At 44.6% G+C, this 24,017-nt stretch overlaps 1 protein-coding gene across 7 annotated transcripts in view; it reads left to right on the top strand.

The window, feature by feature from the left end:
* The window catches only part of ccser2a (coiled-coil serine-rich protein 2a), a 43,547-nt gene that overhangs the window by 2,769 nt on the left and 16,761 nt on the right, over window positions 1-24,017 (top strand). For 5 of the 7 annotated variants that reach the window (XM_037465370.2, XM_037465373.2, XM_062566460.1 and 2 more), the window contains 5 exons: window positions 8,911-10,409; window positions 10,556-10,770; window positions 20,728-20,821; window positions 23,573-23,681; window positions 23,784-23,964. In XM_037465370.2, the coding sequence (XP_037321267.2) occupies window positions 8,954-10,409; window positions 10,556-10,770; window positions 20,728-20,821; window positions 23,573-23,681; window positions 23,784-23,964 (2,055 nt within the window). In that variant the 5' untranslated portion in view covers window positions 8,911-8,953. Of the gene's footprint in view, window positions 1-4,833; window positions 4,959-8,910; window positions 10,410-10,555; window positions 10,771-20,727; window positions 20,822-23,572; window positions 23,682-23,783; window positions 23,965-24,017 lie in introns of all 7 variants that reach the window. The other 2 variants (XM_037465372.2, XM_037465371.2) reach the window with 1 other exon arrangement.

Raw genomic sequence — 24,017 nt, 5'->3', positions numbered from 1 at the left:
GATGATGACGACATGCTTGAGGAAAAAAAGTAATGTATCTTACTCTTTTAAGCTTTTGCCTATGTAGAGTTTAGGTGCTTTAGCATATTAAACCTTTTTATTCAAACCTTTTAGCGAGAGTGTTACATTTAATATCTCCCTATTTAGTTTTGTAAAAGTGGCACAATGGTACACTTCTCTATTATACCAGTTTGTAGGTTGCATATGACTTTCTACCTAAAGCGGAACTATTTCATTATATGGAAAGCATTGAGTCTTCTTTTGCTGAAAATAGTGTGTGTGCACATCCGACGTTGTGAACACAATGCAGGGTGGAAGCAGCAGATGTGTCATTATTGGCTCGATGACGACATGTATTGTTCAGACACAATACACATTTGACTCCACCTACATAATGTAATACAGATGTAATAAAAGCCTTTTGATGAGATTGGAGGCTCATTCAGAACACTTCTGTGATTTGGAAATTGGTGTCATGTCCTTTTATATTAAACACTGTTATTTTTTCTTCTTCATTTCCCTGTGTAGTTTGTTTAAAATGATTACTTGTCTGATTGTTTCCTTTCGCCCACTAACATGGGAACCTTTTACCTCATCAGAAGTACGACAGCAGAACGGGTTTCATTTCTATTATATGTAAAGACTCCTATGCAGTTTCTTTTTGTGCAACCTTTATGTTAAATGTGAAGTGGATTTTTATTTTGGTTTTACGCAACAGTCATTGATTCAAAATGCACATGTTTCTAATAACATTAACAGTCATGTGCTTTGTCGGAGAATGATAATAATGTGAATCATTTTAACCCACGCAGGTCTATTTACTGATTAGAGCGAGCCTCTAGGCGTGTACACTGTGCTTCATTGATGTGGTCAAACTTGCGTCTGTGCCTAATGTCCACCTGAGCACACTTCTAAATGGCTTTAAGTAGAAATCTATGAGACCTGAATGATGGATGGATTTTGTGTGTACCTCAAACAGGTAAATTTGAACACGCGAGTCCCGTTCATTTCCTGTTGTTGTCATTATTTTCCATTGTGGGCACTCAGTAAAATATACAGTGCAGATTGTGCAGATTAGCCCCACTAGATGTTTGCAGGAGACAGATGAAATAAGTATGTGCCCCGGGCTTCATCCGCTTCCTCCTCAGCTTCAGGTAATGTTTGTGCATTTAGCACTCTACCAGGCCACAGCGGTGTTCCCTTAAAACCTTCATGCAATAATCCTTTGAGACTTGGAGTCATGTGATATTGTATAGAGTCTTTATGTCGGTGGGATAGAGGCTTTCAGCAGCGTTAGAGCCGAAAGCACAAACACTGCTGAGTCATTCTCATCCCAGTTGAGCTGCTGTGATCTGTATAAATCTTAAATAGATGTTTTCTTGGACATGATGTTTGGTTTCCAGAACCATTTTTTTTCTTGCAGCTTTATTGGGCACATTGCCTCTATTTGGCCACTCAGTGCTGTCTTGTCATTATCAAAATTTCCATTTCCCTCTTGCTAACAGGGCCATTACTCACTACTCCTGTCCTGCTCAAAGGCAGAAAGTCTGTCCCAAATGTCTACGGGGCTGCCTGCACGGACCGGCAGTTGATATTCAAATACTCTGTTTGCATGGCAGGCCCAGCCGCGGCAGCTATCGCCAACCTATATAGGACTTCACCGTGCACCATAGCCTTTCTGGGGCTCAAAGCAATTCACACAGCAGGGTTTATCTGGCCACTACCACCACCAATGAGCATTAAGCCTGTTTATCCCCGACGGCTCCTGAGGTGAATAGGAAGGTTGCTCCATTGTATCAGACAACTCTTTTAAATGGGCTCCCCTCCAGGTTCATCAGTTGACTAAAGGGATCTAATCCCAGTGAAAAACGGAGCTCGAAGCTAAGGCCTCTGAATGTTAACCACGTACCGCGGCCTCGCGTGATACCAAGAGGCCTTGTTCTCCCACTGGCCGCAAGGCAGACTCTGCACACTAGTTGTTGTGAGAAAAACATGTGCTGGCTAAGAAAGTAATCGAGATGATGCGGGGGGGGGGGCGAGGGAGGAGGAGAGAGTGTTTGTTAACCGAATCAGCACTGTGGGGTGAGTGGAATGGAAGGAGGCATAGGCAAAAAAAGGGAAGTCTGTGAGAGAAGAAGTAGCAGTGTATTGTCCACTCATAGATGAATCCACCTGGAGTTTGATAACTGACCTCTGAAAGCTCACCTCTCAGGACAGGCCTGCGATTGTTTTGCAGTGCGACACTCGGCTACATTAGCTGTGGACATGTTTCAGACAGAGTCACATGTCAAGAAAAGCCGTTGATGTCATTGTTCCGGTATCAAAGGAGGCTTTGGGGGAAGGCAGGCGGCCGCTGAGCTGGCCATAACTGTACAAGTGACCCCTGTGTGTGTGTGTGTGTGTGTGTGTGGTCGCCAGTTCTGTTCACAAATCATGTGAGAAAACATGCTTATAAAGGATTTATTTTTTATTAAAGGGCCTCCGGTTGGGGTTCATAATCCGATGCATGTGCTTGTACTTTTTGATCTATGATCTAAATGCATGACATTTCAGTAAAACTGAATATTATGTGTCATTTAGTGTTTAGCTTTGAAGTTTTGACAGCTTTATGTGTGTTTAAGCTTTTATTTGATAAATGACTGGAGATGATTTCCAGTGGCTCAACTTGGCTTTGTTGGATGCCATCTGGATTACGTTTTTATGAGTATAGGCCAGAGTAAGCAATATTGTTGTATTTACATTCTGCTCTCACTGCTGATCCCACTGAGAACCAACGCTTTCAAGGTCTATGCAGCGCTCTGCCATTTTCAATGTCTGGACCAAACCAACATCGATTCCCATAAGAACTAATAAGCCCAGCCCACAAGCTCAAAATACCGTTCTCTGCCATCATGTCCAGCTTGGAACCGCAATAAAGCAGAATGATTGATAAAGAAATAAGGACCATGTAGAAAGAGACTGGAAGCTGCTCTAGGAGGCAGATCGTAGCGGGGCTTAGATACCAGTAAATATTGGACATTTGAAATCTCATCAGACAAAACATCAATGGGTGCCCTCTAAAACTCTCCACTGACACATACAGTACATGAGCTAAAGGGTTCGCTGTATCTTGGTTGCTTGTAAATAGCATAAGTCTACTGCAACTTCGCCAGCCAGAAGGGTAGAATGGAACAGCTACGTCTTCTCGTGGTGAGGTTCAAGTGAAGTGAACACTTGCTGCCATGGCTCCCTGTTCATGCCGTGCACGTATATATTTTAAAGCGAGCGATAAAGCGGTGGGAGAAATGTGATTATGGTGATTGGTGGGTGGACACCTGGCCCGCTCCGCCGGGGAACATAATTTGATTCTTCCAAGTCCTGGCATGTCTTCCACGGCTCACCCTCACACCTCGAGAAGCGTAATTCTCATGTATGGGCGAGGGTGGATGTATTGTGATCACTTGCTGGCATGACTCATTTTCTTTCTCCCAACTTTCTTCGTCACTACCTCAGCTTTGTGCATGTATCCTCAATGAATGCCCCACCACAAAAGGTAAATTATTAGAAAATGATTTCAGTCTAGCATTAGCTCCGGCAACACCAATTAAATGCATTTTCTATTTAACAGCTTTCTTTGATTGAAGCCGAACAAGAAGCAAATCCAAAAGCCAAAGTATTCCGTAATCGTGCTGTGATTTTTGCCTCCGTCTTCGTCGGTGCTGATGTGGATCGGACTCCCTGTCGGGATTTACCGGCGCATAAACTTACAAATGAGAGATATCGAGGAGCTGGCCCGTGATCGTATTGTTTTACTGCTCGCACTCGGCTGATTGGAAGCAGCACGCCGTCAGCCATGGAATGAGTGTGGCAAATTGATCCTCGCATTGGATCTTTTTGAGAACCACAACAATTCCCTCTTTGCTGGAGTGAGGAGTGAGGGAAGGGTGGGCATGGCTATATCATCACCTCTGGTGATCCTTGTGACACTGAAACTGGCTACTTGTTGGTAAAATGTCTTGAGCTGGCTGGCTTAAGTGGCTTTAGTCTTTAGTCTTTAACATGTTGCGGATGATTGATTAGCTCTCTTTCCAGCTACAGATAATCTCTTTTGTACTGCAGATTAGTCTTTGTTTTGTTTCTTCTTTTCAGCGTATTTTTTCCTAATTCCCAATTTCTCCTCATCTCTCTGCTCCCCATTGCAGCACACTGGCTGGGGCTCCTAAAAGATGCCCTATCAAATATTAAACGCACCCATAAAGGGTCTCTTCTCTCCACCCACACATGTCATGTTAGACACACACATACAAACACACACACACACACATGTAGGCACACATGCCCTGCAGAGCCAGGCAGCAGACAGATCAACCTCTGAACAGTGTCTCCCTGTTCCTGAGCTCTTTCCTTTGGGTCCTACCTTACTTCTAGTTTAATGTGATGGAGGAAACCAGGCGTAGCAGGGTGTAGCTTTGACTGCAGGATCAAGACGATTGGACTCGTCAACATAAGTTTCACTGGGTTAAGGTAATGTTTTGTCATCTGCTTTTCCGTGGCGCATTACAGGTTCGTGTGTGTCTGCTGTAGTTTGTAATGTAGCCCTTGGCCACACCTCAACTGTCCTCCTCCACTTCTCTCTACTCCACTCAACAACAGGGTGCCGGTCTCTGCCGTTTGATCCACTAGTCGGTGCACAGCATTGCCAAACTTTCGATGGCGTTTTCATCTGGTAGCATCGGGGCAGCCCGGCCCGGTATCGCTTTCGCTCAATACACATTAGCCCGAAGCGTCAGTGTTGCTTTCCTGCCTGTCTCACTCTATTAGCCTGCTCTAATGGCACTCTGTTAATCTCTTCAGGGACACAGCTATGGCCCCCACTACCGCTCAGACCAGATGACGGGCCCGGTTATCACTCCACTGGGACACTGGACTCGGTCAATGAATGGAAATGAAGCTGCACTTTGGTTTAGATTCAGTAGGAGGTGAGATGGTAATTTAGGCGATATTTGAGTGTCGGGTTCTCTTTTTAAAGTCTTCCTTCATTCTCAATTCAGGGGCTTTGAATTGGCTATCATCAGGTCTAGACATTTTCTGTGAATAAAAAGTGCATTTGTACTGTGGTTGGTTACAACAAGCCCCTGGAAGTCTGTTAAATAGTGCTTATGTGTGTGTGCCCGGATGACAAACTAGGCCCTCCAGACAGGGGGTGACATAACTATTGATCCACATAATTGATTGGTTTTGCACTTTGAGGAACAGATTTACCGGGATAAACGGAGAGATGTAGAGGGATGGAGGTAGGGAGGAGTTGCAAGTTGTACTATTCATGAAACGATGCGTCTTCATCACAGCAGGCCTCCACCCCTCACTTCCCTCCATGCACGTCCTCATTATGTGAGCAAACCACTGCCCACGAGGGTTTGAATTGTTCAGATATTGGGATATTGGGATTTCTTTCAAAATAAAGAAGGGAAATTGCTCTTCCTAATTCTTGCTGTACCTATGTTTTGTTTTGTTTTTTCAGGCGCTGCAGCTACAAACACTGCAGCAGCTATTCTATCAGTTAGCACTCTTCAAGGGGAAGCAAAACAGACTCTATGTAAAATTTTGATTTTATTTTCTGATACTGTTTAATGTCTTTCTAAAGAAAATAGTAAAAATAGTTTTTCTCTGGAGTTTCCACAGTCTGAATGAAGTCAGATGAAATTCTCAGCTTTCCAAATTGAATGAAGGAGAGTTACGTGAGAAAAGATGGATGAGGCCTGACGTTCTGCTACGGAGAGATGGTGCTGAGACTGTAATGATCGAGAACTATGAGCACTGGGAGATGGGGCTCTGGGGATACACAGCGGAATGGGGTTTTTTTTTCTGTGTGTAGCAGAGCACATCCGTTCATGCAAAGCCCCGATGACCCAATGGATCATAGCCGCTCGACCCGTCGCATCCTATCTGCATCCATCCCGTTGCTCTGGAAGAATGCATCTTTGTAGCGTGTAGTGTGTGAAAGCTCTGCCGCGGGGACCAATAAAGGTCCTTATTCTCGCAGAATGTCATTTTTCAACTTTCCCGCGTCTCCGTTCCGGTGCCTTTCTGTGTGTGCCTGTGCTCTCAGTGGCAGACGGACTGGAAGCTCCCACTCCCTGTCCGAACGGAGAGTAAGAAAAGACGTCGTCTCGCCTTTCCGCTCATCTCGCCCTCGGAATCACCGCTGAGGCGGTCAAATGAATGTCCAGCGGGTGATCTCTCGGTGGGAGCAGCCCGGCTGAGGCCTTGTCTCGCAGTATCGCCACCTTTCACTCGATTTAACACTATCTATGTGCATCACTGTGCATTTGTCTTTCCTTTGTAATCCTTTTCATCCCCTTCTGCTGTCTTCCCGTTGTTGTGTCTGTCCTCCGTCTCCCCTGATGGGGAGGGAAACCAAGGCAAAACCATACACTCACCAGGTGATGTTGGTTGTTAATCCCGGCCCTTCATCTGTTTTGGAAACTGAGTGGATCTCAAACTGCACTGAATCTTGTGAAACTTTCTTTCTTTTCAGTGTGCACATTCTTTTTTCACATGTTTTTATAATATATAACACTTATTTCAGTCATAACCAGTCATAACCTGTTTCATATGCCATGCAGGTGCACAAAAGGTTCATTTTTTGTCTTTGGTAGTTCATTGTGAGCTGTTTGCTGGATGTTTGTGACGCTCTGGGATATTTATTTACAGTACAATGCCCCCGTGGGGGGGGGGGGGGGGGGGGCTGGCTGGCCTTCTGATATAAGCATTTGACAGATGGCCTGCTCGCTTTGCCGCTCTGCCTCCTGTCCGTTCGACAGTCCGTTCCAACGTTGTTGTTTTGTGTGTGCTCCTCTTGGCCTAACCTCTGTCTTTGTACCAGGAGTATAGGAACTGGGGTGCATGTTCACCATAAGGCGTCTTTATAGTACCGAGTTACAGAACCAGTCACTTTGTGAAATGTTGTCAGATTCTTTCTTTTCTTTTCTGTTTTACTGATTTAAAATAAGTTGTTTTATGTAGATTAAATGTCTTAAAAATGCCCTCAAGCTGTAAGATTTCTTAAAGGGGACATTCCAGTGGCTGTAGGTTGAGTGAGATGACCCAGATGAAAAAAAGGTTTGGCACGGCAGCGTGTGGATCTGCCACGCTGGATGAGAGTGATAATTGAGAGGTCGTGGGGCCGTTCAAAGTAGAAAAAAAATACCCTAAATCAAATTGCGACCCATTAAACACACATAGACACATACTATACCCCCCCTTCCCCCCTCTCCCCGGGGGCAAAAGAGGCTTTGGTCGTCGTGCCCTCACATGCTGACCTGATTTAGTGTGTTTATGTGTTTTTGAAGCGGATTAGAATAGTGGCATAGCCAGACTTCTATGGCCATTGCGAGTGTGTCTCTTTGATCGTAGACACGTGTGTGTGTGTGTGCGCATGGGAATGTGGGGCAGCGTGGAGTATTCTTTTTTTTTTTTTTTTCAGATTGGGAGACCCACATAGTAGCACCACACCCCTCCCCCACCCCTTCAAAAATGCAGTGGATTTCTTTTGCTCAAAGGATTAACTCACATTGGAGAAACAGCCTGATGAATTGTGGACGAGCGACACAACAACAGTTTCTTAAAAAATCCATTGGCATTTGTGAATAATAACATTATTTAATGCAGCGATAATTAATTTTTTGCTCGGGGGGGGGTGTCGGCAGACACTTTTTAGTAACTGCTTTGCTCTCTCGTGCAGATGGATCACTTTCTGCAAACCGCCACATCCATCTGGATCTTCCAGCAATAGCCAGATGGATGTAACACGCAGGTGCACCGCCAACACATAGACGCTTGTCACATGGCTGGTTGGAACTGAATGAATTTCACAAGGAGTTTGCAGGAAACAGGCCGGTGTCCGCCCCCCCCCCCCCCCCCCCCCACCACCCCTTCCCCTCTATTGGCTCTACATGCCGCACATCCTCCATTCACTGTTCGTAGTGCTGGCCTCCTTCCCAGCACTGGTTCATCCTGGTCCCCCGGGCCTCGTCTCCTGGCCCATTCTTTTGTTGGCCTGTCGTGTTGGCGCCATGTCCCCCAAAATCATGTGCCCGCAAAAGTCAGGTCATATGTGAGGCTCTTCCTTCTAATTATTGTTAGGTTTGAGGAGATTTTATGCAACAATGGCATGGTTTCTTGCAAATCACAACATGGCCTCTTGATGGTCAGTTTGCTGTCTAAAAGTACTTAAAACAGAGTTTAAGGAAGAGATATCAGATTGGTCATGTGCAATTAAAATGTGGGACCGTGTACAACTCGCGTCAAGACAGAGATGGAATTGGCCATTATGCCTCTCGGGTTACCAAGTGAAAGCATCATGCCAGACCTTCCGTGACAAAGTCTCTAGTCTCAAGTAACCCTGTAAGCTTGTCAGATTAATCCCTAATGCTCCTCGCAGTCAGCGATCTTAGAAAAGGAGACAGACATGAAACTGCTGCTGGAGGTGGACATGACAATCACTTGTTCACGATGGCGCCATAGATGGCTGCCACGGTGCTTCGGTCATAGCATTATATTTTATTGTATTTTATCACAGCAGTATATTTTATTTGATTATTTTATCTTATTTCTTATATCACTATGTTGTCTTGTTGTCCATTGTCACGGTCTGCTGTCATGCACCAATCGCTAAGTCAAATTCCTTGTATGTCTGATATATTTTGGTAATAAATGTTTCCTGATTCCTGACAAGCCTTGGCATTATTACGGCTTATCCTGGGGATTATTATAAAACCATTACAGATAAGGTCACAATATGTCTGACTGCTTTTACTAATGTGTGTTTACAATGCAACTTTCTTCTTCTTCACTCAGCCTGTTATGGAACTTTTCATGTCGTGCCATGTCAAATCATAGACTCTAATCCTCTCTTTTGTCTTTCCCCAGGTGAGTGTTATTTCACGCTCCTCCATGCCTTTGTTGGCAACTAATGGAAGAAAAAGCACCAACCAAGTCTGCCATGGTATCGAGACTGCCAAAGTTTGGTGGACGCTCCTCAGCTGGTGGTGCTAGCCCTTTGTCGAATGGTTCCACGCAGCCAGCCACCCCGACCCAGGACGCTAAGACCTCTCTCCCGGGAACACGCCCGAATGGTGTAATCCGATCTTCTCCTTTTTCCCTTAAATTGAAGAGAGATAAGGGGACCCCCCCCTCGAGCCACACCGACCCGGCCAGCCCCGGGGGTGGGCTTGAAGACAAGGCTCAGTCAAAGCTTCCCTCATTGGCCAAGGAGCCAACCAATGGCTCACCGGCGACACCCAAGATGCGGAGGTCAGGCGCTTTGATGGTGGCCGTCTCCAGTCCCAAAGCCATTCCGAAGCAATCCTTGAAGATGAGTCCCAACGCCGGGGCCAAGCTCGGCCAAAGCCCGCTCAACGGAGGTCCTAAAATGAGCCATAATGGCTCCAGCATTCCTGCTCGAGCAGGGTCAGAGTCGCGCCTTGTGCGGCCACGGTTTGACTCCACCTCTCCCAGGAGCAGCTCTCAAGACAGTCTGTCCCACTCCAGTGACAGCCTGAAGACCTTGGCCCAGGACAACATTGTGCGGTCGAACAGCTTCACTCACTTTAAGCAGATTCCGTCGCCCAGCAGCCAGCCGATGACACGGTCCTTCTCCTTCAACCGGGCCGTGGAGCTCGCCAAACCCCTGGCAAACACTCAGCTCCGGCCTCCCCGGAGTAGTTACCTCAAACCCCCTCAGCTGAGCAACGGTAGACTGAGCATAGGACCCGCAGGACTCAACGGCAGCCTTGGAGGCTCAGGAGGTCTTGGTGGAGGACTCGGTGGACTTCTCTACAGCAGACCTCCTTCGGCCGCCTCCTCGCTGCCCACCCTCTCAATCCCCCCGGCACCCAACACTCCCAGCGCTTTGAGGAAGCCGCTGCTCCCTAGTTGTGTCCTGAACAAATCACTGGGCGGTAGTGGGGGGGCTTTGGGCTTCAGGCTGGCTCGTGCTGGGCAGGCCAAGCAGCAGCCGAGGAGTCTCTTTCCTGGAAGGCTCAAGGGGGATATCGCACCTTCGGCGGCCCCCGAATGCGCAGGGCTCTTAGCGATAGCAATAGACATCGAGCGGAGCGGCGAGGCCGACAAATCCGACTCGCAGAGTGACAGCGATGGAAGCTCCGGAGCAGGCAAAGGAGGAGGGAGCGGTGGTCTTGGGAAGAGCTCCGGTCAGACAGCAGGCGAGCCTCTGGAGGACATGTCTTTATCTTCTGCCTCGTCCCTGGACAGAGGTGACACCAGTGAGGAGTTTCTCGATGACTTTGTGGGGGACGTGTTCATCGACGGGGACCTGCCCGATAACATAACAACTGGCAGCACAACTCAGACCCGCCTACACAGCTTTCTCCTCGAGACCCTGGACTGGGACACTTTGGATTTGGCAGGTAAAAAGCAAATCTGGTTTGTATGGTAATTGTAGTCATAATGTGTGCTGCATTTGTGTCAGTTGTTCAGCACAGCATGCATATATATATATATATATATATATATATATATATATATATATATATATATATATAATCTTCCACAGGCCATAAAGATGAAAGCAGCCCTATGCAGGACTCCCAGGGACCTCTGGTGTTGTCCTCAGAGCAGAGTGACAGCCTTCAGGCTTCGTCTGTGGAGCTGTCGCCTTCCAACAGCTCTGGTGGGACCTACATGTGGGACGAGGACGGTCTGGAGCCCCTTGGGCGGCCTGGGACACGCTCAGGTGACGGCTATGACGATTCGGAGCTCAACGGCATGGTGAGTCCTAGATTCCAACTTTTATTGATCGCAAATGTGTACGAACCTTGTGAATAGCGGTCCTCATATCTGATCTTTCCTCGTCCCGCGTCTGGCCACTTCCTGGAGTAATTAAGGGGATAACTCTGAATTTTAGGCTCTTGATATGTTTTGAATTGAAATAAAGTAAGCACTCTTGCCAAAAGCCCCAATGTCCATTTGCTTTGGAATGACCAGCAGGGGAGATTTTAAATCACTTAAACCCTCTTTTAGAGATCTTTATGGGATGTGGTTTTTCATTGTCTTTTTATGGTTTGTTTTTTTTGCTTTGCTCTTTGTATATATTTTTTATTGATTGTAACTGATTTGGTCTTTTATCTTATCCCTAAGTGTGTGCTCTTGCTCTATCCTTGCATTGTATCCTGCTTTTACTTTACAAAAATAATACTAATACTATTTTTTTAAGGTGCTCTATGAACTATGAGTTATTAGTATTCCTACTACAGACAAGCGATCAAGCATCATAGCCCAAAAGAGTTTGCTTGTCGTATGGATTTTCAAAAGATATAATATACTTATTGTTCTTCTGTTTTAGAGTAGTTGAACTTCGTAAAAGTGTTAACTTTTTTAACAAAAGACTCTTGAATTAATTGAATAGGTTTAGCATATGTAGCATATGCATATGTATATCATCCTTGTAGACCTGGTTACCGCCAGAGGCCTTTTCAGCACGGCACACACACATACACCTACACACACCTACACATACACACACTGTGCGGGGTTTAGTCCACTAAGCAGTTCCACTTTTAAAATAATTGCTCCTTCCTTCTTATAATTAGGGATTAAACAGGCAGAACAAAGACTGAAAAGGAAAGCAAAACTGTCTGGAGGTTTTCTGCCGACTCTCACTGGCGGTTTGATGCCAAGGCCTCTCTCTCCATAAGAACGCTGACCCGGTCCCCCAACTGCATGTGAATGGCATCGCTGGCCTCCACTTTGGTTCTCTATATTCCTGTACCACGGCACCTGATCTGTGGCATGTGTAAAGAGCTTAAAATGAGCTGGATTAGAAGTGATATAATAAGCTCTGTGTGTTAACTACTTTTACCATGTGATGTTGACGGAGGTGGTGAAGAGAGCAAAGAATAATAGATGTGGAGATGAAATAGTGAAGGGGGCTATGTGCGCCATAGGCTTCTTCTGGCGAACCTTTCAGTGGGTGAATGTTTGTCCATATAATGATGTGAGGGTGTGTGTATAAGAGAGGACAGCAGGACTATTTGTGTGCATTATTCAGCAAATAACCTCCTCTGCTGCGTCCCCTCAGGGTTTAGTAATGCAGAACAGGAAGTGTGTGTGTGTGTGTGTGTGAGAGAGAATCTTTTCAGAATTACATAATTAGAGAATAATCCAACACAGTTATTAGATTTTAATCAGTCCTAGAAGAAGCATCTACCACAGATTGTGTAACAATTAGTTCAGTTCAGTTCACTGCATGTCGACGTTAGGCTGTTAAATAATACATTGTAATATCATGTCATCTCGTAATTAAAACAATTGCGCAAAAAGGTGGGTGATTGAACAGATGCAAAGTCCAAATCCAATGCTGCTTTTATTCTTCTGCAATGAATCTGCCAGAGGGCGGCGAGTCTGAGATAAGGATGCGTGTGTCCTGTAACTGGAGAGTGTTATTGCATCAGTGGCGCCATCACTCACACACCTTAGGCCACTGCAACGACGTCCAACACTCCAGTGGGGAAAGGAATGACTCGTCTGAAACCTTTCTAAAAGAAATGTGCAATTACTTTCACGGTATGTCGACCGCTCTCAGTATAATTCTGCTGAGCATATGCAGCATGGACATCTTTAAGTGTTGTGCTTTTTTCTGTTCAGAAAAGGAGGGAATGGCAGCGTTCCTTGCTCTAGAAGATGGAAAGGTACATCGGAAACAAGTAGAACCTGAAAGAGAAATACCTTCTGCAGGGATTGATTGCTGATGTGTGAAAATCAGTTCTAAAGGGAGTGGGCCTTTTTGATATATCTAACTGAGCTATTTGATTAGAGGAAATGAGCCCACTTACTCTAATTGAATGCACATCTCTCACTGTCCCACCCCGTTTAATGCTTTTTTTTCTTCTAATGTGTGCCTCACTTCTTCTCATACTCCCTGAGTTCACTGAGCAATAAGCAATAAGCAGAAAAAAACCCCATTAATATAAACCTTTCAAAAAGCAGTGTCTGTGTCCAAAATAATTTCTAATACCGTCTGATTTTACCAAGCATTATCCATGTGGTCGGTAATGAAGCTGAGGCATCAAACAATGTAGCAATGATTTTGTTTGTATTTGAACAAAATGTTTGTAGTTTGCCAGGGAAGCTACTCCTTCTCTGAATTAGATGCTGCAGAAATAGAAGTGCAGGGTAATTAGGCCCAATTTTGTTTTTTTCAAAAGGCACGTCATGCTTGAAGCAACAATAACAACAGACCCTCTTAAGAAGAACTGGAAGTGCCGTTTTCCCTTCCCTGCGACGGTATGAGAGTACGATACCCAGCTCCTAGCAGCTTTAGTTTGCCCTGCCGCAGTGGCGTGTTCCGTCCACCTGGAGGTGCTGTGCATCCTTGAGACGACACAACGTGCGTGCGTGCGTGTGCGTGTGTGTGTTCCTGGTTTGTGTGTCCCAGTATTTTTCTGGCTATATATGTCTCTATCTGCGTTCTTATGCCTCACAATCAAGGAGTGTGCTGCCTGAGCTGATAATAACATTCCCACGATGCAACGTTGAGCTTGATGCCGTTTCAGCGTTTACAAAATTGGCATTGTGAAACAAGAGGGCCACTTCTCAGTGACTGTTAATGCTTCCCAGGCGCAATTTATCCTGCAGTGCAACGGCATCGAAAGCCCATGGTACGTTTCTATATTTAAAGTTTGAAGTGTTTTTGAGTAGCCTGTTCACAGCGAAGCCAGAGCTCAAACACAAGGAAAGGTGCTTTCTGGTATTTGCGTAGGCGTGGACGCAATAATAACAACACCTGTGCAGTGAACTACAATCAAGTAACATGCCTCCAGAATACATGGAGCCTGCGTGAATCCTATGATATTCATTTTCTGTTGGATAAGTGTCTGAAGGATGGAAATAGTACCGCTTCATACAGCTAATCCTTGCTGCCCTTACTGAGATAGAGAATATTGTGATATAGGTTTGATACAACACAATTAGCATTGACCAGATTTCCATTAACAGCCTCAATTGTTGTTCGCATTGCCGGGTTATTATATTGTATTGCTCCATATAAGCATCCCCGTCTTTACCAGACTTCAAACTCTACAATCGCATTTCAACCGATTTACATAGTCAAACTAACTTTTACTGTAAGTTTCTGTTATTAGAGTTGGTACATCTCCCTTTGAGTTGCAGCCCAGTGTCCCTCCTCGCAGCGTGAAGCCTTGCATGGAAAACTCCAGAATGTTTCCCTTTTGCGTTTTAGAACTGTGCCAGTTTTGATCCCTCCTGCTCTTGGATAATCCTCTACTTCTCCACTTTGCTTCCTCAAAGCCACAAAGTTACAACTGCCTCTTTTCCTGGATTTATTTATTTTGCCTGTAATTTTATTCTGTTTTTTTTGGGGGGGGTGGGGGGGGGGGAGGTTGAGACAGGTCAGTTCATTAGTGTGAAATTAGTGAGGTACTTAAGCCTTTTGTCTGCAGAGTACTTAGCCAGTTATGGAACATGCTGCCAGCGAACCGGCTCTGCTGTTGCATTAATGAGGCTTAATAGCTCACCTGCCCGTGTTTGTGCGGATTTTAAAATGACAGCAGCAGCCCCTTTCAGATAAACAGTGTTGTTTGTGAACTTGTTTTTGAAGCACTCGATGCTTTTAACACAGAGCATCGCACACAACTTGTGACAACAGCGGTCTGAGTCATTCACAGAATTACAGCCTACACGTCCCAGCGTTGTCCATTATGACTCCCCGTGTCCTCGGGCCACAGTCGTGACTGTTATTTTACTATTGATCATTACCAAGCCGCTTTTTATAACCACTTTGTCTCCCAACGAGGCACCGCACATATTTTAAATCCTAAATTGGCTGCGTGTCGGTCCCTTGTGATGGATAAAGGCGGTAATAAATGAGCTGATTCCTAACATGAACAACCACTTCTAACGGAAAGATTTTGGTCGATTCAGTATATTCGGATTATGGACTATATATTTCTTGCTTGGTTACATGGCTGGCCACGACACAGCGCATCGCGCTTATGTTCTACCATAATCTTTGTTCTAGTGTGTGGTTGCTTTAATGTTCATTGCCGAGCGTAATCTCAGATCTAATCTCACGTGTGGTCCATTACTCACCGGACTACGATTACACCAAGTGTTCTGCATTAAGGCTAATCAAGGGATGTCCCTCCAACCTTTTGTCCACCTACATTCACTCGCTACCTACTTTGGCCTTCAAGAAGTTTGAAAGCTCCTGTTTTATCGATATATTATGAAAAATATAACGATTTTTTAAATTGAGGTTTGATCGTCTACAGCTTCTGCACCTCAACCTCAAGTGGTGTTATCTTCTCTATTTTGGTTCAGCTGACATTATTTTCTAGGTTGTGAATTGAATACAAACAGATTTTTAAAAGGATGTTCATCAAAACAAAGAAAACGGGTCAATTTTTTTCCCGTCTTTTTTTGATAGAGACTTGCACCTCCAATCTGTTTTACCACCAGATATACAAATAAAAGATCAAATCCATAGAGCCTAAAGATCTCAACATCTCACTCCCTTGGTAAATCCTATGAACTGAAGACAAAGTGAAACTACTTGTATTAAATCTTGACACAAAACCCTTGTGATGATGTCATCAGGCCGTCATAGTGCAATGTGTAAACGGCACAGAAACCTGTTGTCATTTACTTCACAACGCAAACATTTTGAGCACCAAACGAAATGTGAAACAAGACAAAGCTGGAAAATTGTAGAATCGCCGAACTCCATATGGCTCCATTCTGCAGCTGCCATCACTCACCAAACAGTGTGAAAGTTTGAATGGGCATCATAAAACCCAACAGAGGGAAAGGAGATAGGCATTCATAACAATATGTGACAGAAGTCACGATTTTCTACGGTGGAAATAAACCAAACTAATGCGTAAGGATCTGTTTCTTTTTCCTGTGATTTGAGCAGACAGCGGCGCGAGTCTCAGAGACGGAGATCTTCCTCTTGCTGGGGAAAGTCTGAGGATTTTGCCCACCGGCAACTTTGGTATAGAGTTTTCATGACAGAAATAAGGGACCTTCAAACACTTGTGTATAACTCTGCACAAACACCGAAGAAGCACTGCCACAAGAAGCAAAAGGTCACAACAAGCTGTGAAACTGAAAAGCATATCTTGGGACTATGAAATAGAAAATACAAAAATGAGGTTTGCCTTTTCGGGGGCTTTTTATGGAAGCCCATTTCCGCCACAAAAAAAAGAAGGGTTAGAAAGTCGAAATTATGACTTAAAGTCGAAATTATGAGATAAAAAGTCAAAATTATGACTTAAGATATGCGCATGCGCAGCTTCCGTGACGCGGTCACAACGTCGCTGGTTTTGCAATGTATACGCTATCCTTTGTGATGTTGATTCATGCACGGAAATTAATACTGTTAGTAATCAGCGATGTGTTTTCTGTATTCCTCAAAGGGGGATGACGTTACAGCAACATCAACATAGCTACTGATTTTTGAACCTACTGGTTTGGCTACGCGTGCGTGTTTGTTTTGCCCAGACAGCGGCAGAGGTTGTCTGCCTCGGTCACCTGATCCGTCATACATTCGCAAACATATTGCTGAAAATGTTCAAAATGCATCCCATAGCCAATGCAGCGATTATGATTGTATAAGTGAGCACTACATCACTGCCACGTATAAAGAAATAAATAAAAGAACATACATTTATTAAAAGATCGCCGCAACCTGGATTCGACCCATGCAGTCGAGCAAAGCAGAAACACTTTATAAGACAGCGGCGCTACGCCGTCGGCCAACCGAGCTGTCCGGTGCGGCTGCTGATTTCAATACGTCTTATTAAGTTGCACATCGTCAGTGGCAAGAAAACCTTTTGGGTCAGGGTGAGCCAAGACAACTGGTTTGGTGGCGTATCATGGAACACATGCAAACATGTGTATCGATACTTTTTTCGCGAGGCTGCAGCCTGGAACCACCGAAACATTTGGACATAAGAGGATTTTATGTTCAGACGGTCATACAGTGACGTGCATCACAGACATTTAAGAAAGTAATTCAAGAAAATATATATTAATGAAAGATCGCCACAACCTGGATTCGAACCATGTCGAGCAAAATAACAACATATCCAGGACGGATGCCTTACGCCATCGGCTACTGGAGCTTAGAGGCTTTACGACTGTTTTTTGTACTTGTCAAATAATTGCACATAGTCAGTGGCTAGAAAAACGTTTGACCTTTGGAAGCTGCGCATGCGCATATCTTAAGTCATAATTTCGACTTTTTAAGTCATAATTTCGACTTTCTTAAGTCATAATTTCGACTTTTTAAGTCATAATTTCGACTTTCTCACCCTTCTTTTTTTTTTTTTTTGTGGCGGAAATGGGCTTCCATAGCTTTTACTGTGAATCATTATAATAATTATTGCCAAAGTTGGAACGGAAGAGTGATACTTTTAATACAAAAATAGACTGTTTAGAATCTGTGTTTTCCTTCAGGAGCCCATCATTTGGCTGTTTGGACTGCCACCACTTCTCAAACCCACAATTACCGCTCCAAGACCAGTAAGATATGGGTCTACTGACTTGATTTCACACATCTCAAGGTTTCATTCAGTTGTACCACAGAACAATCACAATCCTATTTTTTTTTTTTTACTGCCTTCAGTTAGACAGACAGGGACAATCAGTGTTTTTTATGAAAAACGGTCTTAGTTCAGGAGCAGAAAAAAAAAGAGTTTGGTAAATGGATTCCAATGACATCTGGAAATGATTAGGGTAGAGGACATATCCTCCATCAAAACCACCCGCAAGTCCCAAGTCATAGAGTATAAGAACTTATCCTGTCGAGGAGGGGAGCTAATGTCACACAAGAGACACACACACACACACACACACACACAGCAGCTGAGCACATCAGCCCCAAACACATTCAATTCCTATATAAAGACACCGCATGAACAATCGCCCTAGTATAGAGCAATCTGTGTGTTTCAGCACATTATTTTGCAATGTGTTTGACCTTCAGAAAGTTAATGATCCTGGGATAAAAAAAAAAGTGTATGATGTTGACTTCCTGTTCTCATCTCTGATAGTCGCTCAACAGAGAGTTCATTACACTCGGAATGAAAGGTACTGGGATGAATGCAGCAGCTCGCTTCTCGTGAGTCAGAAGAGAAAAGACGGAGACATGCGTGAAGAGTCTAAACACTTCTAATTAGCCCGCGTGTCTCTGAAACACTATTATGTAACACTACATTTGGCTTTTTTTTGAAGAAGTTTGAACAGAAAATGAGTCGCTTTTCTTTCTTTTTTTGTGCTCCTTTTGGCTGATTGCGGGCCATCACACTAATTTACATTCAGCCCACGATTAGCAAACATCTACCAGAGATCCCGAAAAAGATTCTCTGAAAGAAAGCAACGGGCAGAATCGGAGGACCTGGAATGAGCTTCCTGATTCGCTCCACAAATCTGCTGCGCAGACACTTGGGCCAAACTGTGAAAGAGGGGGGGGAGGAAGTTCGTAATCAGAACTTTGCCCGGTGAGTTTGGAGGTTTTAATCTGTGTTTGATCCATCGGTGTTTGCTGGAAGATCCATCCGATACGGCAGGATCAGAGTGCCGCCGCCAAGCCCAGCACGTTGGAGGACCTTCCCTCGGTTCTTTCCGCTCACGCTGCAGGGTTTTTTTTTTTTTTTTTTGTATAACCAATCCGAGATGGAATTGGAAATATGTGTGCCATGTGTCAAATTCATATACTCCTACGAGGCGAATCATTATTCCTTTAGCGAGGGCGAGCTCAACGGCTACAACTTAATTGGCTCAAAGCTGCTGCTGAGATGCTTTTGGAGAACGGTGCACCACAGATATTGACTTTGCAGTCAGGTCCAAGGGGTCCACAGCTTGCGCAATTACTTTTTATTCCTCATTTAAAGTTTAATATAGTTTTTTTTTTTTTACACATGGAAGCGGCGAGAGATCAAACACCTTGCTCGCAGCAAACTATTGTGCGCATTTCTTTTTTTAAATTATTTTTTAGGGTTTGCACAATCGTGTAAATATAACTGATGAAATTATGATATGTGTATCAATGCCCACGAAGTCCACACTGGATTTCACGTTCATCAATCTGATGCAAAGAATATAATTAAATTAGAACCACTGCTGCTTTCTACACTATTCATTCCACGGAGTCTTTTGGAGGCTTTTTCCAACGCGAGTGTTTTTCCACTTGCACACCTAAAGTGTGTGATCTCGCACAGAGCTGTGATTCTCGTCAAAACAGTCAGAAAACGCCCCCAGTGTAGACACGGATGTAAAGTTTGCGTTTTGATGAAAGTGGTTGTACAGTTCACGGGGTCTTAACAGGTGAACTGTCACACAGCTGATGACGTCCACAGTTGAAAGTGCTGAAAAGGCGTGGTCACGGCATCGTGGCATCGCAATTTCGTGGTGAATTCGTCGCTAACGTTTACCGCGTGAGTGTGTGTGTGTTACTGACAAAGAGAGGATATAAAAAAAAAAAAGTAAATGGGAAGAGGAGTAAGGGACGTAGATGTGAGCGCCGTAAAGAAGAGAGACGGAATAAATCAGGCGAGACGGGGTTTGAGTCGTCAGACATCAAAAGATCCCACCCACATTTTGGATGACAGTATTTGGATGGCTCCGGGAGTGTGTGTTGTTTATTCTTTTCTCTTCGTCATTCCTTTCCAGCCAGTTGTCGTGCAACACATGAGATTCCCTATAATGAGTGATTTAATGCTTGTGTCTTTTAGTCAAAGCCCTGTCAATTTAGTTCCATGAAGCACAAAATTGCCTTGAAAAATATAGCTTTGAACTATTGATTCAGTCCTTCGCTTTTGGGTATGCTTTGAATTATTCGGCAGACAGCAGCGCGGCAGTTAGAGTGAATGCATATTCCGAGTCTATAATGAGAAGTGTTTTTGTGAGCTTTTCAAAGTGTTCCGTGTTATCTTTCACCGCTGAGTGTTATTTTTCCAGAAGACAGTTTCTGTTATCTGTATGCAATAATCTGAGCTTCTGGAGTCAGAGGATCATGTCAAAGACAAATAGAGTTTACAACCCTTCACAAATTGGTATTGCTAATGACATATTTAATTAATTTATAATGAATTAAAACATGACTAAATTGAACAATCAATGCTCAATTGTCATAGTGTAATTTTAAACACCATGCATAATAAATGCAAAAGTTCATCGCGGCATGAAATGATGAGATTTCCTGCCCTTTGCAAATCTGGTTCGTTTGCACAGCCACCTAATTCCCCCAGTGGAGAATGAACCGTGGATCACAGCGATAAACCTTTGTGTGCTGAAATTGAGTAACAACAGAAAGCCCTTTGGCACCGTCGAAAGAGTCTGCTAATACCAGGCCAACGACAGAAGGTCCCTGATTCATGTGTTCATCTGTGGCTAATTGCATGATTTTTGGGATAACATTCATGTGCGTACACACTACTTTTCAAACCACTTGTGACTCAAAAAATGTGGTTGCAAAGCGTTATTATTCACGAGAAAACGCTCCCACTGCACATTTGTGCATTATGTGTTATTTGTGCTTTGCTCCAGAACCTGCACAGATATGCCTGTGTCTCGCCCCTGGGCTCTCAACATTTCTGTCCCAGCATTTGGTTTTACAACCAGAGGCAAAACCATACGACTAATGTGCCTATAATGTTATCTAATGCCTCACAATGAAGTGATTGTTACGAATTTTGTGGTTTTAAGGATGTCCTGAACAACCTGGACCCTCCGGGAAGTGGAGACTTGGACGACGACGACCTCATGCTTGATGTGGACCTCCAAGAGGATGGTGTGCATGGTGAGAGCGCACACACACACACACACACACACACACTAATTGCAGCTTCCCCCACACAGGATTTCAAAATTTGAGCTTATTCTATGGTTAAGTGAAAATGCTACAGTCTCATTGCTGGGATGTTTTCCATTATTTTCTTACAAGTGGGAACCTTTAGCGAAACTGTTCCCATCACAGCTGTAAATTAATGCATTACCAAGGTCTTCACATTCTATTCCAAGCAATATCCCTTTATGTCATATAATGGCTGGAATGAATTGAATCCTGTATTGGCTAAGGGGAATAGCTACCTCTGCCACCTCCATTAACATCTTTTCATGGACACCTCGCTGTCTATTATGTGCTGTTACTCTTTCTAAAATTGTGTTGCTGAAGAGTTATTTAATCACAACTCAACCACTGCCACACAACTGGCCTTTAATGACAGATGAAGCAGTTTTTTTGGGTCAGCTGTCTGGCTCTGTGTATATGAACAGATGCACAGAGGCACTCCGGCACATTCACAGCGCATACACACAGGCTCCGTGGGAGCGGACTTCACATCTGATTGCCTTGACAACAGCGATATGGTGTTATCATGATTATTTTTATCAAATCATTATCTCACTATTCCACATAACACCACCCCCCTCTCATCTAGATGCCATATCTTTCTTAGCCTGGGAGTTTTTTTGTCACCCACTTTCCTTTTTTATAAATGTAATCTTTTATCTCAATGAAACAGAGTAGGTTAACACATTTTTATCAGATCAGATTATTAACGCATAATATTTGTGTTGACACCTGTATCTATTCATTAAATAACGGGCGAGAACATTTGCGGAAAATGTATCTAATTTGTTATAAACCATAAGGAATCCTGTGAGTGAAGTCAGTCCTGAAGGCAGCACCATATTAATGAACACTATTCTACTGGCACAGTGCACATGGGCCTCATTAGATGGTCACGTATGGGAATTGAACACACACTTGCACAGATAGCAGTCCAGGGTGTACCCTGTCTCTCGCCCGACGCTGCCTCAGTTTAACTAAGGAGAAGCTGTATGGAAGATGACAGACTCACTCCACCTTCCATCAGGTCCCTTAAAGTTCAGCGTCTCTTGAAAGTATTTTAGAGGCCTTTATTTAACTTTCTGGTCTCATTCGAGGACGTTGATCTGTTGTGCTGTTGAACGGTATTCTGCTGTCTAACATTGAGTGTTGCCTTGATGATGCAAACTACATCTTCCGGAATGACCTTGCAGTTAGATTATACAGAAATGGAACAACAGACATTAACCTTGACTCTCTAGCAGGCCTGTTAGACGGGCATTTATTTTTTAAGTGCGCTTGATAAACCTTCAACTCGGTATGCATTAGCGAGGCGTTCTTTAGTCTTTAAACAGAGCGCTCCTTGTTTCAGAGAGCGGGAGACAGTGGGAGGGGAAGAGAAATGTTCACTCCCGAGGAATGTGAGTTGGAGTTGTCGTCCCTTCCGCCTGCCTTTTTCGGGAAGCCGACATATTTATAGCGCTCTCTGCCGTGGCCAGAGCTAGTCATGGGAGTCGGAGAGACAGCAAGACGGGTTGAGGAGTCCAGTTAGACCCGGCCCACGCAGGGTGGGGAAGGGTGGTCCCTCCCTCCCGTCGTAGCCCGACTCTCGCACAGAGCAGGAAGTGAGGAAGAGGAGAAGAGAAGAGGGGTTTACAACACATAGAAGGGGCACTATGTCACGTTGTGATCCAGTCGTCGTGTCCCGTGACAGTACAGAGGCCCCGGCTTCTTTCCCCTGCCTGCGTTAGGCCGGCGACTTTCTAGCTTGGACACAAACCAGTCACCTCGGCCGTTCTCTCACCACCACCACCACCACCGCCGCAGTCGTTCCTCCCCAGCTCCAGTTCCTAGGGAGTTCCCAGAAAAACAAGGCTGTCAACAAAGACCGAGGCGGGCAGGCTGGGAGCTTGAGTAGATTTCCCCTTCGCTGGCCCTTTTGACTGCTCCGCAGCTGCCCTGGACGCTTAGTTTTTCTGCCTGTTTGTGGACCTTCTTTTTTTTACTAAGTTGGAATATATTTCAGTTGGTCTTCCACTGGACTTTTTCTGAGCAGAGAAAGCATCGGGGCTACCGGTGTTTGTTGGAAAGTAATGGTTTAGAATAGAGCAGCCCGTCTCCTCCTGTGCCATGTGGTAAAGTATTTGAACTACTAATGCAACCACTGCTGCACGACCTCAATCGGGGGATTTCAATTTTCCAATGTTTCTTCTTTCTATTTCACCCTATTTCTATCAATCAAAAGATGATCTGGAATATAAAAAGTCAAGGGTCTTTTTGATTTCCTGGGGGTCACGCTCTGTTAGTTGTCAATTTTGTCGCGGTCGCGGTTCATTTCACAGCTATGTGCTATTGAGTGTCACCAAATACGGTGTCCTTTTACCTTCTTGAAAATGAAATCGCCTCTCACCTTGTGGGAGAGCGTGTGTTTGTGAGAAAGTTGAGAGGTGGACCCCATCTCGATTTATATGCAGATCTTCTAGAATGGAGAATCTGAGATATACAGGGCAGCAATCATCACCATAAGAAATGAAAAATTGACTCGCGGTGTCGCACTTTGTGTCCCCGTGTATGGCGACAATAATGGACAAACTGGCAGATAAAAATAGAGCAAAACCAATCCTATCTATTGCAGAATACTGCTTTTCACTTTTTCACGTTTCAGACATGCGCACGCTTCTTAACTCTGACTTAACCGAGCGCTAAATTGTCCCGTTACAGATGCGGACGGGATGTCCCACTTTGAGCGCTCGGACAGGGCTGGCCGGCAGGGGCAGCGGCGTAGACACCATCGCCGGAGTGGACCCGATCACTTCTGCAATGATAGCAGGTTGTTCACGCTGGAAGTTTTCATCAGTGTTGCCCCGAAAAGCAGTAAAAATGTATAAATGTGAAAAGTAAAACTACTTTTCTCTGTCCTCCTGACTCTCAGGACTCACGCCGTGCAGCACTACGATGGGGTAAAGGTCTCGAGGATCCCTCCGCGGCCTGTCCCATCCGAGGGCAGGCAGAGTGACTACAAGGCCATGCTGGATGAGCTCACCCTCAAGCACATGACCCAGGACTGCAGCTCGCTGAAGAGTCAGCTGCTCAGGCTGAAGACATTACTCCAGGTTTGTCGGAGCCACCGTCGCAAAATTACAAAGGGACACCAATACGCGCAGAT

This window comes from Pungitius pungitius, chromosome 13 (assembly GCF_949316345.1).
Source record: "Pungitius pungitius chromosome 13, fPunPun2.1, whole genome shotgun sequence".
Classification (NCBI taxonomy): domain Eukaryota; kingdom Metazoa; phylum Chordata; class Actinopteri; order Perciformes; family Gasterosteidae; genus Pungitius; species Pungitius pungitius.
This window is presented reverse-complemented; position numbering and strand designations above follow the sequence as displayed.